This window comes from Abrus precatorius, unplaced genomic scaffold, assembly GCF_003935025.1.
Source record: "Abrus precatorius isolate BTA unplaced genomic scaffold, Abrus_2018 Scaffold4, whole genome shotgun sequence".
In the NCBI taxonomy this organism is placed as follows: domain Eukaryota; kingdom Viridiplantae; phylum Streptophyta; class Magnoliopsida; order Fabales; family Fabaceae; genus Abrus; species Abrus precatorius.
In genome coordinates this window covers 19,443,371-19,461,043 of record NW_020874384.1, presented here as the reverse complement: position 1 = coordinate 19,461,043, position 17,673 = coordinate 19,443,371, and the positions used below count along the sequence as shown (strand labels likewise).

Sequence of the window (17,673 nt, the reverse complement as noted above, 5' to 3'; positions counted from 1 at the left end):
GCTCTGAGGATTAATTTTGTTGATAGCCGACTCGATCAAAGGGAGACACGTGCTTATTTAGTTCATAATATAGTGCGTATGTGGGGTTCAATCCATTTATTTATTTAAATTTTGAAAAAGAAACTTGATAGTTAGGAGTAATTATTAAATGGTCATAACTTGGTTGTGTTGCTTACACACTTTTCATCGTTTTACTTCTAATCTCTTCTAAAATATCTGTTTCTTAACATGGACTTGTCTCTATCTTTCGAATTTCTTCATCGTCAACTTTGCCTTCCTTGCTCCTCTGTTCCCCTTCACAATCCAACAACGTCCAAAGGAACAATAACACCCATCACCCTCTTCTGTATCCCACATGTCCGAAACGAACAACACCACCCCATTCTCCACAAAGACAATTCTAAATCCACATCCTTCCTCCTTCACCACCTTTCCTACAAGAATGCGATCCAAAATCCCAGCCAGTGAGCTTCAAGACCCGTTGCCCCACAAAGGAAAAAAAGTTAAGATTTAAGGAACCTAATTCATGATAACCTTTGAGATCAAAAGTTGATAGTATGAGTAGGGAGGAACAAACATTTGGTAATATATATATTTTTACTCACTTTTAATCAAACTGCTTTTCTCATTAAATAATCTTAAACAGATGGAGTGAGTGTGAGTACGAGTCAAAATGCATTGGATTGGGTTGAGCTTTACAAGACTGGAGGCTGCCCTATTTTTTAAAGGCTTTCACTCTAACATTTATCTAATATAGATTTTGTTTTATACTTAATTTAGCCTTTTTAAATGTTTGACTTAAAATCCTATTAAATAAGGTTACAATCATATCTTTACATAGAATGCTAAGTTTACACTTATATGTAGGTTAACAAATTTAAATTTTAAATATACTAATAAGTAATAATATCAAAATATTATATTTAAAATTTAATACAACGATAACCATAATAATATCATTATATTTATTCAAATAAATTGATCTTTAAGTTTAAAAGACTTTTTGAATAATTTACAAGTCTGTTTTCTTAATTAAATAATTTTTTAAAAATCTTGACCTATTTCTTTTTAAAATAAATCTGACCTAATCTAATCTGGGTATGACGTGAAATAGATAATAAGCTTTTCGATGAACAATCTAACCTGTTATTGTACCCAAGTGCGAGCCATGGTTCGAACTAGAATTTAGAATTGTGTTTTGGGCCCGATAATTATGACTTCTTAATCTTGATTATTCTAGCAAAACTGCTGAGTTTTAGAATACGAGTTATTAGACAATTTGTTTACCAATGGACCATCTCAGTGGTCGTCTAGGGAGTGCTAAGAGCCATCATCTATTGGTCGTTGACCTCCTGTAGACCTGTACCACTTCAATTCTATCCTCCAAATTTATGTACAACCATCATCCTGCAAAAATCAATTTTTTTTTAAAAATCCTCTCTAGTTTTCTTTTTTGTGCTAATTCTCTAGTTTATTTTTACAACACCAAACACCTAATTTCATAATTCTTCAGTCAATTTGCCTTAATTACTTAATTCATAATCCTTTCGTGGGATAGGTGATGAAAGATTCGATTGCTGGGACATTGTTTTCAGGCGAGGAGGTGATAGTTCAACATTTACTGCAGGAAGAAAACAAAAATAAATAAAAATGGCTGGACCATCAACCATTAACAATATTTTGTTTCTGTTGCTAAGATGAATACAAAGAAAGCCGTAAAAATAACGTTTACTAAGATAAAGAAACACAGCGAATATGAAGAACACTACCACGAACACTCTTTTCTAGTCGTCTGTCTCATTCAATTTAGCATAAAGTAGTCTCTACCTTCTTATCAAAGTTGGAGACCAGAGGGCTCTCTCAATTCTAAAAGACATTCCTAATATGTAATCTATTTAATGATAAAACTACCCTAAATAAATAAAGATAAATTTATGCTCTTCATTCGAAATGAAAAATTGTAAAATTTTGTATCGATTTAATTATATTTATTATAAAATAAATCATTATAAAGAACTATGGAAAAACAAGTTATAAATCGCCAACATAATAATACTTAAATAGTAAATAGAATATAAGTACACACCAGGAATAATTATGTTTTAATGGTGAACGAGCATGTAATATATGGGTTATAATATAATATTGAAAATTTGGAATCATATAGCGTCAAATTATATTGGATAGGGCCACATAGAATATATTTTCGCCAACCCCTAATTTCAATGTACCCTTACCCCTTTTTTTTTACCAGATTAGAAAGTAAATCAATATATATATATATAAACTTAGAATGTGATTAGAAATATTTTTCAGTTGATTATAACATCTTGTGTGTCTAATAGTTGATAATAACATTAAAAAAATGTATTGTGTGTTTTTGGCGCCATCCTCGATGATTGGTTTTTTAATATATTAAAACTTATGATTAAGGATAAAGGTCTCATAAAATCACAGGACATATTTTATAGTTTAACAGCCATTTACAAAAGAATTTATAATTGCGTTAACGGTTAACACTTAGAAATTTAGCTTGATTGGAATTTTATTTCCTTCTTTTTTCACTCTTCTTTCTCCTCTTCCTAATCCCCTTCCTAATGATAATAATATAAAAAAACTAATCTCAACTTGATTTGACTAACTTAGCTGACATTCTTCACTTTTACGAATGTTGTTGATTTACTAACGTACTTGGAAGAAAAAAAATTAATTGAATTAAAGTTTAGTTTTGTGGTTTTAAATCATCGAAAAGCATAAAAAGAAAAAATATATAACAATGTTAAACAGGCATAGTTTAACAGTTTAATCACCAACAAAATTTCAAACAGTTTATAAATTATTAAGTTCCTTAAATAGATTAATCAAGATTTAATTCTTAACTATATGCACATAGAAAAACTTCGTTGATAAATGTAAAGTGTATATAGGCAATCTTTTTTTTTTTTCCTCAAAAAGTTAATTGTTGGTTAGAAAATACTCAATACTACACGTAAAAGGAACTATTTCAACAAAAGCTGTAAAATGAATGGGCAAAATACTTAAATGAATTTTAAATCAGTAATCCATAATTAAAATGTGAAATGTATCAGTTATGTTATAATTTGAAAAACGACTCATTCGATCGATACGACTCTTTTTTATGAAATTTGTTTGGTAAACAAAATATTAATTATTTTGTTAACAAAAGTCTCTTGGTTTCACCCAATATTTTTTTTAAAACCACATCATTATCATTTTAAAAAACAATATTAGCGTTAGTATAATAGCAGATTAAACCATTAAATAAAACAATGTTCAAACTATTAATTAAGTTCCATTTTTCAAGTATAAGGAATAAAATTTCCCATAAAAGTATGAAGAATAAAACTTTATGACAAACATGGTACGCGGGATCATGCTTTATATATTCTTAAAATATATTGAAAGAAGGTAATGCATGATTCATGAAGGCTAATACATATACATATATAAATGAAACCAAATAAATAAAAATTAAAATAGAGGATGAAAAGATGTACAATAATACCTTTCTCAAACATAGTATCCTAATTCCTGAATTAATTTGAAAATTAATAATAGCTCACAAAAAACGACACAAAGCAGAAGTTATGGAGACATGGAGGAAGTTCAGTCTTTAAGGAGGGGGATTGAGGGTCCCAATCCCAAACCTGAAAACGCTAGAAAACCATACACGATGATTAAGTTGAGCAGCAATGTGAACTATACCAAATTCCCCTTCATATATTCACTTTGCAGCGTGGCCAGCCCATTCATCCAGCTACTTTCTTTTCTCTTTGCTTCTTTTTTTTTAATCAGCTTTACTATCCCCAAAGCGTGTTTCAAACCTCAAACTCCAATTATAAGCCACCACCCCACACATCTCTCTTCTCTGTCACTTCAAACAGCAAAGTGAACAAAAAAAAAAAAAAAGAGAGAGAAAAAGAACCACGCGGCTTAGAGAAACACAAGCTATGAAATCCAAGCCAAGAAAACCAAAACTACCACTGCTCCTACCCTTTATCATTATATCACTCTTCTTACTTCCGACTCCATCATCCTCTTCCTCTTCGACCCCCAATAATGAGGCAAACGAAGCAACCACCGTCACCCATCGATTCAAAGAAGCCCCCGAATTCTACAACTCCCCAGACTGCGCTTCCATCACCGACAATTCCGACAACGACAGCTACATCTGTTCTGACGAAGCAGTACACGTGGCAATGACCCTGGACACCACATACATCAGAGGATCCATGGCCGCAATACTTTCGGTCCTCCAACACTCTTCTTGTCCGCAAAACATATTCTTCCACTTCCTCTGCTCCTCCAACGCGTCCCTCCTACGCGCCGCAATCTCCACATCATTCCCTTACCTCAAATTCCATCTCTACAACTTCGATGACTCCATAGTCTCGGGCCTCATCTCCACCTCCATTCGCTCCGCACTCGATTGCCCCCTCAACTACGCGCGCTCCTATTTGCCCAACCTCTTACCACTCTGCGTCCGGCGCGTGGTCTATTTGGACTCCGACCTCATCCTAGTCGACGACATTGCAAAACTCGCAGCTACCCCATTGGGACAAAAATCTGTGTTGGCAGCACCCGAATACTGCAACGCCAATTTCACTTCCTATTTTACCCCTACCTTCTGGTCCAACCCATCTCTTTCCCTCACTTTTGCAAACAGAAAGCCCTGTTATTTCAACACGGGGGTGATGGTGATCGATTTAGAACGGTGGCGAGAAGGGGATTACACGAAGAAGATTGAGGAGTGGATGGAACTTCAGAAGAGGATGAGAATCTACGACCTGGGTTCTTTGCCGCCATTTTTGCTTGTGTTTGCTGCGAACATTGCTCCGGTGGATCACAGGTGGAACCAGCACGGCCTCGGCGGTGATAACTTTCGTGGGCTCTGCAGAGATCTTCACCCTGGACCCGTTAGTCTCTTGCATTGGAGTGGCAAAGGTAAACCGTGGGTTCGATTGGACGCAAATAGGCCTTGTCCTTTGGATGCTCTTTGGGCACCCTATGATCTATTGCAAACTCCCTTTTCTCTCGATCCTTGAACAAACCTCACTTCGTATACGTATTTGGGATTCATATATACACACATACATACGTATATATATATATATATATATATATATATATATATATATATATACATGCACATACATACAGTCGGAGGAGGGAGAAGGGGCAAGATTGAATAATCCATTTTTGTAGATTCACGGAGAGTTTGAAGTAAAACGAATTCAAATGTAAAGGGCGAAGATGGTAAGTGATGAATTTTGAAGTGTTGTATCAGATAACTGTGCATATCAAAATAGCTAGCTCTATGTTTTGGATGCGTGAATTCATGAACTATGTTTTTGGTTTCTAATAATGAGAACGTAATAAAGTTGTGTATAGATTATTGATTGTTCTTACTTCACAACTATATCCTCTTCTTTAATTGCGTTCTTCTTTTGCTTTTGTTTTCCATAATGGTAATAAATGATGGGAGTTGCTTGGGATTTCTTCCTATAATCATGTGTTCATGCACATGGAAGCGATTACTTTATTCTACGAACCTGAATCCTAAGCGAGGCCAGGGAATCACACGTTACCGTGTTCAGTTTCTAATGATTGATTTACTGCGAAATTTCTTAAAATTTTGAGGTAAAAAGGACAATAATATTAAATAATGTTTTATATTTATTTATCATTTTTTAAAGTTTAAGGGGATGTTCATTATTTCTTTATTAATCATACTCTTAATATAAAATAAAAAATATATAAAGTAGTATAATAAAAATTATATGATGATTTCAATAAAAGCAAGGACAATAAATCTATTCTTAACAAATAAAAATGTTGGGAGTATTATTTTTCATTCATTTGAAATATATGCTTTTATCTCCACTATTGTATCTCGTTGTCACTTAATTAAATAACCTTAATAATACGGATAAAAAACATATTTTACTAAAATAATTAATCAAATAATATATATATATATATATATATATATATATATATATAAGAACTGATATCGAGAAGAATAATTTTGTAGGGATGACAAAATATTTCAAATAGTTTTTGTCGATTTGTTATTTAATTTTTTGAGAGATATGGAAATATATGATTGATAAGGATTTCACTTCTAATGTATAAAAAACTAGAAAAAAATTATATTACAGAACATTGACTAAATTAATTAAACAAAAATATAAATATTTTTTAAACTCTAGCAGTGTTTAACAATTTCATTAAATACTTATGATAATTTAACAAAAAATTAATAAACGCCACTTTTAATTCCGTCATAATTTCCTTAACTCATATATTAAAAAGAATAAAATACTTTGACGCTCCATTTTTTTTATGGATAACAAACACAAATTGTCAAATATTAACTAATTGTATTGGAGAATTTGGTTAACAATATTAACATTTTTTATTTTCAATAAATATTTACAATATATATGGTTTAAGAAAATATTTTTTATTAAAAAATATCATTATTTTGTTCTTATTTTCAAAAAACATATAGGAAAAATTTAAAAATATTTTTATACAAATACTAAATAAAAATAAATATAGTATAATATATATATATATATATATATAAATATTTTCTAAAATCAAATAATATTTTTTAACAATCTTGCGATCGGCATTTGTCTTTCTTCACAACTACTTGTGCGTTTGGTTGAATATTTTTGCATTAGAATATTACTGGTTGCCAGGCTTTTGATTCGTAAATGTTAATTGATCTTTTTATTTCGTTTATTTAAAACATAAAAGCAAATATTTTTTTTCATATAATTATTTGTTAGTTTAATTTAGAAACAAATTAATATCACATCAATTTGATAATGATCGGAGTGATAGAAATCGACATGAGGTCAAAGTCAAATTTGATATTAATATATGATATAAATACTTACCTACCATTGTATAAAAAATAGTCTACTGTGCAAAATAAGCAATTGACAAGCGGAAAAAAAAAAAAAAGCACAATATCTCGAATAACAAGATTCTTTGAAAAATGTCATTTTTAAAAATTTATATGCTGATTATGCTCTATATTCTTTGAATTGTAGATCATTGTAAAGTTCATCATTGATCAATGACTGAATAATAAAAATAATAACTTTATTATTCACTTCACAACTTGCAGGATCTTATTAATATTGATTTTATTTCCGCTTCTCATTCCTTAATCCTTTTTGTGACCATAAACCAATTATTACTGATACTTTAGCATTAATATTAAATTTAAAAAGAGAAAAAGAAAAAGTAGTGTCGGTAGGGGAAGAAAGAAAGAAAGAAACGTGGGAAAACATCAAGATATCTCGCAGGGCGAAGAAAGATTCTTATAACGACGCGTGTCGAATAGTGAGTGGCTGAAGAATGGCTTGAAAGTCTTTCTGACAATACGATGATGAAATAAATATGATTCGGTGATGCGATAATTCCTATGATACATAAGATATGATATGTGATCGATGCATACTTAAATACGTATAAAAAAATCATACAAAATAGAAAGATAATCCTAGTATTACTGAGCACGAAGACATTTTAGTTTAGTGTTCTGATTTTAATGCGTATTTTTTTTTGTTCAATGCTTTCTATATTGTTTTTATTTGATTTGAACATAATTATTTTAAAAAAATATTGATAATTTAAAGTAAAAATATATATAATCATATGTCAGCATATAAAAATTTAAAACACTTTTTAATATTATTAAACATGTAAAATTAGTTATTATCATCAGTAATGGTTTTATTGGCTGTAAATAAGAATAGTTTAAATTTTAGTTCATCAATATTTGATGCTTCTACTTTTCTATTGTATACATATTTTTAAATCTCAGTGTCGTCTTAAATTTTTGTACTTTTTTTTAATAAAAAATCAAATACTTCATAAATAAGTATTTGTGAAATGTTTCAGAAAATCACAGTTAGATACATATTCGATGCAGATGTGTAAAATAAATATAAACTTTTTAAAAGTATTTATAGGTATTTCTACATTATTTTTGGATTAATAAGTTAATAATTTTATTTAACAAAAACAAGAACTCAAATGTTTTGAAAATTAGTTTATTAAAAACATCACAAGTGACATTTTATTTAATTAAGTAATTATAAATTATAAACTTTTAACTAAAATTCGTTGAAGCTAACTTTATCAAATAAAACCATAATTTACCATGCGAGTAGCTTTTGTTTATGGGCAGGGCCCTTTTCCATCCCGACGACAATACCTAGCTAAAGATTGTTGTCCTCGCAGACTCTGTATCCCTGTCAAAGATACATTTATAATTTTTTATAAAAAAAATTATAATTTTTTATTAATAAACTAGTAACTTATTTAATAAATGAAAATATAATTTTCAAAGTATTTATAACAAAATATTTCAAATAACATTAAACTTACTAAAAATTAATAAGATATTGTGTATCCTTATGCACATACCTAAAAATAATTTTAAAATGATACAGTTACAAAATTGTTTTCTGTTTTTTTTGGTATTTGCTCATGTAATAGCAGTAGTTATTATTTTATTATTGTAATATTTAAGGTCAACGTTATTTTTTATTACTATTGTTAGAAAATAGAGACTAATAAAAACACATATTCTGTGGCAGAATTGTTATTGTCACTAGCAAATTTTAAAAGGAAAAGTATAGGGTTGACAACACATTTTTATATTTGAAAATCACAAAAATAAAAGTTAAATATTTAAAATTAAAATTTTTATCTTTTCAAAAAAATAAAACTATTTCAATGGACCCAAAAAATTTGTTTTTGTTTTTGATTTTATTGTCTGAATATCATGAACAAGGTAGAGAAGGTTAACCGTTTAAGGATTGGTTCATGCGCATTGGCCAATTGAATTGGTATTTTGGGTTAATGGCATATGGATATTACCTTGATAAATTGCTCTAGTTTATGGAATATGGTTTTTTTTTGGTCGAAGGTCTTTGTAATCTAGTCGTGAAATTAGACCAAAGCAGCCCAACAACCAACATAGAATTATCAGATTCGAGCCTAAATGGAAAGGCCCAGTGAATTATGAAAAAACAATTATTCTCTAACTTAAAGATTTGCATACAATTTTTTATTTTAAAATCTTACAATAAGATCTTATTTATCTTATTCTTTACAATTTTTTGAAAATGAGAATGGTATGCTTGTATAAAATAATGCGGGCAAATAGAATAACTCGTGAAAGTTATTAATTAGTTACATGTTTATCTTGAAACCTTGGGTGGTGTTCATATTAATGTGTAATCCTGTATATTTGGGAATGAGTTTTTAAAGATCATAGCAAATATGAAACCTGAAGTTTTTATTTATTTATTCATCCAAACAAGTGAAATGGGTAAAAAAATGAGAAATAGTTAGGACCTATGTACATATTAAAAACATTTCAAATTTATTTTACATATTTATTGAGTTTAAAGTAGTCAAAATGGAGATAAATATACCCGGTAGTTATAACGACCCGTTTCTGGTAGTCCACGTTCTTTAACCCCTTCCACGGTTTTATCCTGAAAATGCAAAGAAATAGTGTAACATTTTTCTTTCTGCTTCATTGAAATTAATTAAAGAAGTAACTTTGTGAAAGAGAAGTCAAGTCTCGGGGCCGTAGGTCAGTCTCTCAGGCAATTTCCTTGCAATGACAACATCATCATTCGAAGTTCAAACACCTTGTCTTGCAAGTTGCAACAATTTGGAACTCAAAATCTCCAATATCCCTTTCTATATATTTAATTAACACCAACAGCACCCTTTGCAATCCTAAAAGTGTTCAGTGACAAGTAGAGCATGGCATCTTCCAAATGGTTATTCTCTTATAAGAACTTGTTCAAGATAATAACCTTTCCGTGCTTAGCTCCTTCCACAACGCCCAAATCATTACCGGCTATTGACGGTGACACTGCGCCTCCCCTGATTGGGCCGTCGAACGAGCACGGCCCAAAAGACGACGAGAGGCTCAAAGATGTTTTTGATCACTTGGACGTTGACAAAGATGGTAAAATTTCAAGCAAGGAACTAACGGATTATTTTGCGTCGGTGGGTGAGTCGGTGAGCCATAAAGTGGCGATGAGGGTGATAAATGAGTTCGACTCTGACGGTGATGAGTTACTTGATTTCGCGGACTTTGTCAGACTTATGAAAGAAGAGGAAAGCGATGAGTTGGAGGATATTCTAAGAAGCGCATTTGAAATGTTTGAGGTTGAGAAGGGGTGTGGTTGCATAACGCCCAAGGGGTTGCAGCAGATGTTGCGCCAACTGGGTGACGTTAAATCTCAGGATGAGTGTGCGGCCATGATTCGAGCCTTCGATCTTGATGGCAATGGCTTCCTTGATTTTCATGAATTTCAGCAGATGATGTCCCCAGCTACTTAGGTTTTCCCTCAACTCCACTTTGTTGGTGTAAAACCAACATTTCACGTAACACACACGGTTTACTCTAGCCAAGGGGTGATAAATATATATATGTCTTCTCTCTTCTTTAATACCCTAGTAAGAAAACTTTACTGATTTTTGTTTTAAGTTTCCCTGTTTAAATGTGAAAATTTTTACCCTACGTTATTATTGTATATATTTATCTTTGTTTTATATTTTTATATACATTTTATTTTAAAGTTAAAAATTATTATTTTTATACGTTTTATTGTTCACAAACTATTGTCCTTTAATTGTTCATAGTATTTGCTCGTATTTTTTTATTTGTATGGATGAAGTTGCTTTCCAAATCGACGTAGGATCTTTAGAATGCTTAGAAAAATATAAAGGTGGTTTAAAATTTATAGGTCCAGTTAAAGTTTACAAAAGATTCCTTCCTGAAAAGAAAGTTTAAATAAATTTAATGTAAGAACAAGTATGGTTGCCTTTGGTTATTTTGATTAACTTGCTGAAATAAGTTTTAAGAAATTTTAACAAGGTCACAACTAGTCAAATTCTTAAACTTGAACAAATATTGTTTATACGTTAAAGTAAACGTAAATATACTTTATAAAACCTGTTCTAAAATACACCCTGCATTTAAAATTATAAGTATTGATTAATTTAATTTTTAAAAATATAAAAAATTATTCTAGTACATAAAACTTCAAACAACAACTAAAGTCATGATATTATCAAATGATAATCATTTTAGCTTTTTAACTTCAAAATTATACTCTAAAATAACTCATGTTTGATAATTTCAAAAATTGAATGATATTTTGTAATTTTAAAATTTATTTTACTCAACAAGGGATATAAAATATTTTTTATGCATATATCGTTTGTAATAAGGGATAATAAAAAAGAATGATATTTAAATTTTTTATTTTAAATATATATTTTAATTCAATAATTTTTTAAAATAATTTATTAGTATAAATTCAGTATATTATTCATTAGTTAAGCTCTGTTACGTATATCAATTCAACGTATATGTTAAAAAAATATTTACAAACAGTTGATTTGAGGAGAGATTTGAAAACGATTTTACACGTGTTTCAATGATAAAAACTTTTATTTTTGCCATAAGTGTATATTTTTTTTAACGTATATTATGATGGGTCGATATATTTAGCAGAACTTTAAATTTCTGTAAGTCAAGTTAATAACTAATAACAAATTAACAACAGAGACTAAAAATAAAATTTTAAAAAATTAAGAATAAAAATAAAATAACATTTCAGACCTTAAAAAATTACTATATTTATGGGCAACAGTAACAAATTTGAACCTTTGGTTTTTAAAAAAATGGTATCCAGTACTTTAAATACTTTAAGGGTATTTGTATAACAATTGAAAAAATATATAATTTTTTTGTTGAAAAACATAAAAATACATTTGTTTTTATAATTTTTAAAGTAGCTTAATGCAAAATTTTAATAATAAATTATTATTTTATAATGATTTTTAATTGATGCTATAAGGATATTTATATTTAATTTTAAGTTTATTTTTGTCATTGAACTTTAGTCGACTTAAAATTCTTCAACTTAAACTATTCGCTCGATAACCCTGTACGGATGATGACTTATGAGGAATTCGCTTGGAAAGTTTAAAAATAATATTATTTATTATTATTATTTTATGTAAATATTAATTAGTTTACAATTATGTTATGTTTCAACTCTTTTAATAGAGTACAATAATAAAAAATTATTTGATCATAATAATTAGTGTAATTTAATATGTAAAAATGTTGGGTTATGAAAAAATACAATTACGAAAAATTTTGATAACATAATTTTTTTGGGTCAACAATGACGTAGAATTATTGTCACTGCCTGGATTGTATATCCATTAACTAAAAGTGTGAAAAATCATCACTTTGTCAAAGCTAATATGCCTAAGTGCCTTAATTCTGATTCTCAAACCAGTAAGCCAAAAGCATTTTCAATGGAAAGAATGAGATGCAATTTGTATCGATAATTTAAGCTGGAAAATTCCCTGTCATCCGGATATGGTGAAGGGTCTTCGGTAGACCATACTTGCGCACTGCTTTTTGACCTCTCCTAATCCATCTCCATAAACACGGGACGTTTCTGATTCTATCTGATGCTTGAAGAACTCCCCAAGTGTCCTCTCAAACTCAGGTATTTTACCTTTGATAGATGTATTCGATGTAGATAAGGATGAAGGTGGTTCCAACTTGTTATCTGATGCTGATGAAAGCTCTGCCTCCAGCCACATGTGACCCATAAGCTGGCACAAACCTTCTTCAACATCTTCACTTAGGGTCATGTAACCTTCATAAATATAGTATATAATTATAATTAGTATGTTGAAAGATAATACGAAAAATGAAAATCATTAATTTGACATGTTGTAACCTAGGAAAATGCAGATACACTCCACATGCAAAGGACTTCTCAATCATAAACACTAACTGAATAAACAAATTCCTTGCAACAGAAGAGTACCTTGAAGTCGTAACCATGCATGCATCATTTCATGAGCTAGGATTGATCCAGTGAGCAACCTGTAAATTAAACAGAATTGCATCCACCCTTAGAGTGATTCTACTAATCTAAAGATGATGACTAAGGAGTTTTTTCTCTTGGATGTAGGAAAATTTAACAATCATGCAAACATACACAGATATACTTGCAAGCATATGCGGAATACCGTAGAATTATTTATCTACTCACTAAGCTTGGGGCGTGTCTCCAACTGATATAAGTTGTAAAAACAGAGAGTATTAAATTATTACCTTGGAAGACCATACAAAATGAGTATTGCTGTCACCTTAGAGTGTCGAGTATCTTTGTGAGTTTGTGTTCTTATGCCAGCTGTTCTATTTCTTGTCCCAAACCGAGGTCGCTTAGAGATCTACTCAGTATTAATGCAATGTACAATTGATATCTAATTATTTGAGGTTCTTAAAGAAATTGTATCATTTAATAAAAAAATTAGAAAAAGTATCACCAAAACAGAATTTACAAAAAAAAGAATCTGACAGTGCGAATAATCAGTACTTCTAAGAGGCATGCTCCTCTGGTCTCAGGCATGAGATAATAGTGTTCCTGACCCAGATATACAAACAAATAAGAAAATTATTAAAAGCATTTCGCTTCAAACAGCAACTGATTATAAACCAAGCTCCATTTTTGAAAGCATTAAACTTGGATAAAATTATTTACTGTGAAGACTTGGCTTTCAAACATGACAATGCTTGTTTGTTTCATTCAAAAACAAACTAGGGAAAAAATTTTCACTTGAAAAAGTTTGTGCTTAAAATATCACTTTTGAGGAAAGTAACGCAAAGCAGTATTATTTTCTTTACAAAGCGACAATTCCAAACACTACAAAGGGAGCCTTGTATGTCCCAACAGCTGAATATCATTAAGATTAAATTATCAACTGGCTTAAATACATTATCTCTTACTCTCTTTTTTTCCCCCTCTCTTGCTTCATTCAGCACTTGTCTTTCAACTTGGAACAGTGGAATATGATCTTCCAGCTTCATATCTAGACCTTCGTAAAATTTCTGTATGGCAATATAAAGGGTTTGATATTCATTGGTATCCATAATAGCAGATTCCAGACACTCTAAGCAGAGTTTCCGGCCATCAATAAGAGCAATATATCCTGTCTCTCGTGGCTGCATACAGCGAGACACAATCTTTTCGTTACACAATTTACCTTTCCGTTTTTTTTATCTTTTAATTTCCACCGTACATGATAAACCTCATTTTCCTTGGCAAGCCAATTAATGAATCCTATTTGATCAAATGAAAAAACTTCATTCACACACTGACCTCCATTCGCTCACAGCTGCAACAGTGTGAAGTACCATCAACTATATGAGATGGGCAAAACTTCTGGTTCCAGAATAGATGCGTCTTATACTCAACAAGACCAGCAGGGCTTGTTGGAATCTGTCAGAAGATGTAAATGTTTCTCAAAAAATTATCAGCTATTGGGTAATATAACTGAAGTCAGGGTGAAAACTTGATAATATAGCATATGAAAAGTTATAAAAATTAGGAACCACTGAAAATACTGTCACCAGAGGACAAGATGATGCCAGAAGCACCTTATAGCAAGGTAGTTAAAATCCCGATTTGAATCTTAAAATCTTACGATTTTACGATTTTGGAAGTCTCACCGATTTAAATTGTGGATAAAATCCTAATTGAGTAAAATCCTTGTAAAATCCCGATTTGAATCATAAAATCCCTCAAATTGTGGGATTTTACTATTTCACTTCGATTTTGAAAATTTCTCGCAAAGTATTTTGTTGAACCCTATCGTACGCCTCTTTCATATATCTCCTTTTTATGGAATCTAATTTGCCTCTAGCAGCTTTGAACCCTAACATTGTTATTAACATTCAACAGTCCTCCTAGTGCGTGCAACCTGGTCTGCAACTAAATCTATTGTTGTTGTTCTTGCATCTTTTCTGTTTTAGTCTATTTTTTATTCATATAAATGCATTACATTCTTATGGAATAAATTATGATTTGTGAGTGCTACGTTGTTTAAGTACTTTTACTGATTTGAAGCTTTTTTTCCTTAATTTATGATATTTTATATGAATAATATGAATTTATATCATATATATGAATTTTATAAAATCTTACGATTCAATTTACGATTTTACGATTTACGATTTTCACTCTCTTTTACGATTTAAAGTAAAATCCCAATTTTAACTACCTTGCCTTCTAGTACTCTCGTGATTTACTGTGGCAACAAGTTTGTTGTGAGAATAGGATATTCGGTTCTCCTCATCAAGTTTTACATATTATTTAGCCTTAACTATGATTTACTGGATTTATCTATTCCTGACTTAAGGAGGGAAAAGGCCTCTACCTTTCCTAAACCTTAAAGCAAGCCCTTGAGTAACAAGGGCGATCTCCCTAGAACTTACTTATTTATCTAAAAGTAAGTATAAACTCATAGCTTTAACAAGGTAAAACCTTGTTTACACTCCTATTTCATAGGGGACAATCTTTAAGTACTACCTTTTAAGCTTGTATCCCTTAGTAATTATGAAGTTACAGCAGTTGAGGTGAAGTACTTACACTGTGTTTGCATACATCACATTTTGGATGGAATTTTTCCTCATAGCATGATTTATGGTAAGGATTTCCTTTAGATATAGAGAACTACAAAAGAAAGGATATTTACACACATAAGTAAACACAAACCAAACCGTTACATTCACAAGAATAGAAACCACGAGCTTGAGCAAATTTGGCAAGCAAATAAATTCTTGCACCTCATAATCAGATATTGGAAAGTTGCAAATTCGGCAGCAGAAGCATTCAGGATGCCAGAATGCATGCAAGCAACATAAATATCGCCCATAAACAATCTCAGAATTGCATCCAGCACAAACCCTATTCAACAAATAGTTGGACAACTTTATGTCAGCATCACATGTGTAGTTGATATTATATGGTCAACCAGCAACGGTATATAAGACAATGTTTATCAAGCAGTGACAGCATATAGATCTTGGAATATCAAGTTAAAAACATTTTCATGGGTCCCTTTACTCATACCTTGATCCCATTGGAAAACCCGATGAAACTGGTTGACGTTGATATCCATTTCCACATCTGGGAGGGGACCCCAAATTTAGGCTTTCTTGCATAGCTATGGGAAGTTGTTCATCTTCTACTAGTGAATTGCAATCATACAATGGACAGAAACTTATTAAGGAAATCACGATTTAGACAAAATTAGTGGTACACGAAGCGGAAAAGGATTGATCCAAAACTATGGAAATTATCAGTTAATGCTCACCACGTGAGAATAAAGGCGCCTTCAAGAATATGCAGTATTGTTTGAACGCTATATCACTCACCACCTACATTATTTCCATTTTCATTTTCTTCTATCAGAGATAGTGCAATAGCACGATCTATGTCTTCATTCTCGTTCTCTGGCAAAAGATCCTGCATTCAAATCCCAAACTAGGGTGATGGCAGCAAGACATGTAGAACTCTCTAAATGAATGAGAGAGAAAAAAACAATTCTAGCATTTTCAACCTTTGGTAAAATTTCTGAAGCATTTAAATGTGTTTACATACTGAGTGCTGAAAGTTCATTACCCCTGGGGTTGATGGCAAATTTGCATGATTTTGTACTCTGGATTTCTTATGCTTGAATCTCTTAAAAATTTTGCAAAGCCAATCCATAAGGCAGATTGCTATATACATTCATATAGTAGGTGAAATTCGTTCCTGCTCAATAAACATACACAGAAGCATGCGCTATCAAAGTTTAAGACATTGAAAAACACCAAGTCATTGGTGTTATCATTAACTCCCAACCAAAAAGAGAAGTAACGTTAATACTTACTATGATAAAGATTTCAAGATAAAATCTCAGTTCCTATTTTATAACTTTTCAAACGAAGTATTTCATTTCAAAATCAAATCAATTCATATGATATAAATTTCTGGACAAAAGTCTTTCTTTGTAAATAAAATCAATTCCGAAATTTGGCGCTAGTGCCAACCAAACTCAGGAACAGAGTCAGAGATATTCGCGTGTCAAATTTAAACAAATTAACACATCCAATTCAATCAAGTGAAAATGAGACGTCACGTGTGGTTTCTCAGAGAAATATGAATTTTCTTGTTTATAATTATTCTCAATTTCTAATTTTCATTTTCAACATTTAAAGTAAAATACCACGAGATATAAATATAGAAGCATGGAAACGACTTTAAACTGTTTTGCTTTTCTTGTTTTCAAAACTGGAATTTTGGAAACAATATTAAAATGTTTTTTTTTTATATTTTAAAAAACAGAAAATATTTTTTAAAAGCTGAAAAGTTTTGTTTGGTTAATACATGTGGAAATACCAGACAACAGTGCATTTGATCCGGAAACTACTCAAAGTTTTTTTTTAATTGTTTGCATTGTCGGTGAAAAAACAAAGTTTTGCGTTGAAGATTAACCTGAAACCGAGAGTGTGACGGAATACGAGAAAGGATAATTAAATATCTTAGAATACGAGAAAGGAAAGCAAAGAAATGAACAAAATCTCAAAAAGCATGCTGAGATATTAAGAGAATTAATCAAATCCCGCGCATGAATTTTCCATGCGCACTTAACTGAGTAAATGCTTGTTGATTGGAAGTTATGCATGCCATTGGAAGTTATACGTGAATATTCCATGCTCACTTTGGAGACTATTTTAAT

At 30.8% G+C, this 17,673-nt stretch overlaps 2 protein-coding genes and 1 pseudogene across 3 annotated transcripts; 2 read left to right on the top strand and 1 right to left on the bottom strand.

The window, feature by feature from the left end:
• Window positions 1-827: 827 nt before the first annotated feature.
• On the top strand, window positions 828-5,117 carry LOC113864639 (probable galacturonosyltransferase-like 1). 2 transcript variants are annotated; one of them, XM_027498590.1, is made up of 2 exons: window positions 828-849; window positions 4,096-5,117. In XM_027498590.1, exons 1-2 carry the CDS (start codon window positions 843-845, stop codon window positions 5,064-5,066), a joined length of 978 nt encoding a protein of 325 aa, XP_027354391.1. In that variant the 5' UTR covers window positions 828-842; the 3' UTR covers window positions 5,067-5,117. The 2 variants fall into 2 exon arrangements, with proteins under 2 accessions (XP_027354391.1, XP_027354390.1); XM_027498589.1 differs by lacking the exon at window positions 828-849 and having other exon boundaries at window positions 3,844-5,117.
• A 4,711-nt stretch (window positions 5,118-9,828) lies between these two features.
• Window positions 9,829-10,413, top strand: LOC113866283 (probable calcium-binding protein CML41). Its single transcript, XM_027501162.1, has one exon. It carries the CDS (start codon window positions 9,829-9,831, stop codon window positions 10,411-10,413), a length of 585 nt encoding a protein of 194 aa, XP_027356963.1.
• Window positions 10,414-12,442: 2,029 nt separating this feature from the next.
• On the bottom strand, window positions 12,443-16,571 carry LOC113866282 (annotated as a pseudogene).
• Between the last annotated feature and the right edge of the window lie 1,102 nt (window positions 16,572-17,673).

Bases quoted from the DNA above. Each gene is read 5' to 3' on its own strand.
- LOC113864639 (XM_027498589.1), top strand. From the start codon at position 3,972: ATGAAATCCAAGCCAAGAAAACCAAAACTACCACTGCTCCTACCCTTT.
- LOC113866283 (XM_027501162.1), top strand. From the start codon at position 9,829: ATGGCATCTTCCAAATGGTTATTCTCTTATAAGAACTTGTTCAAGATA.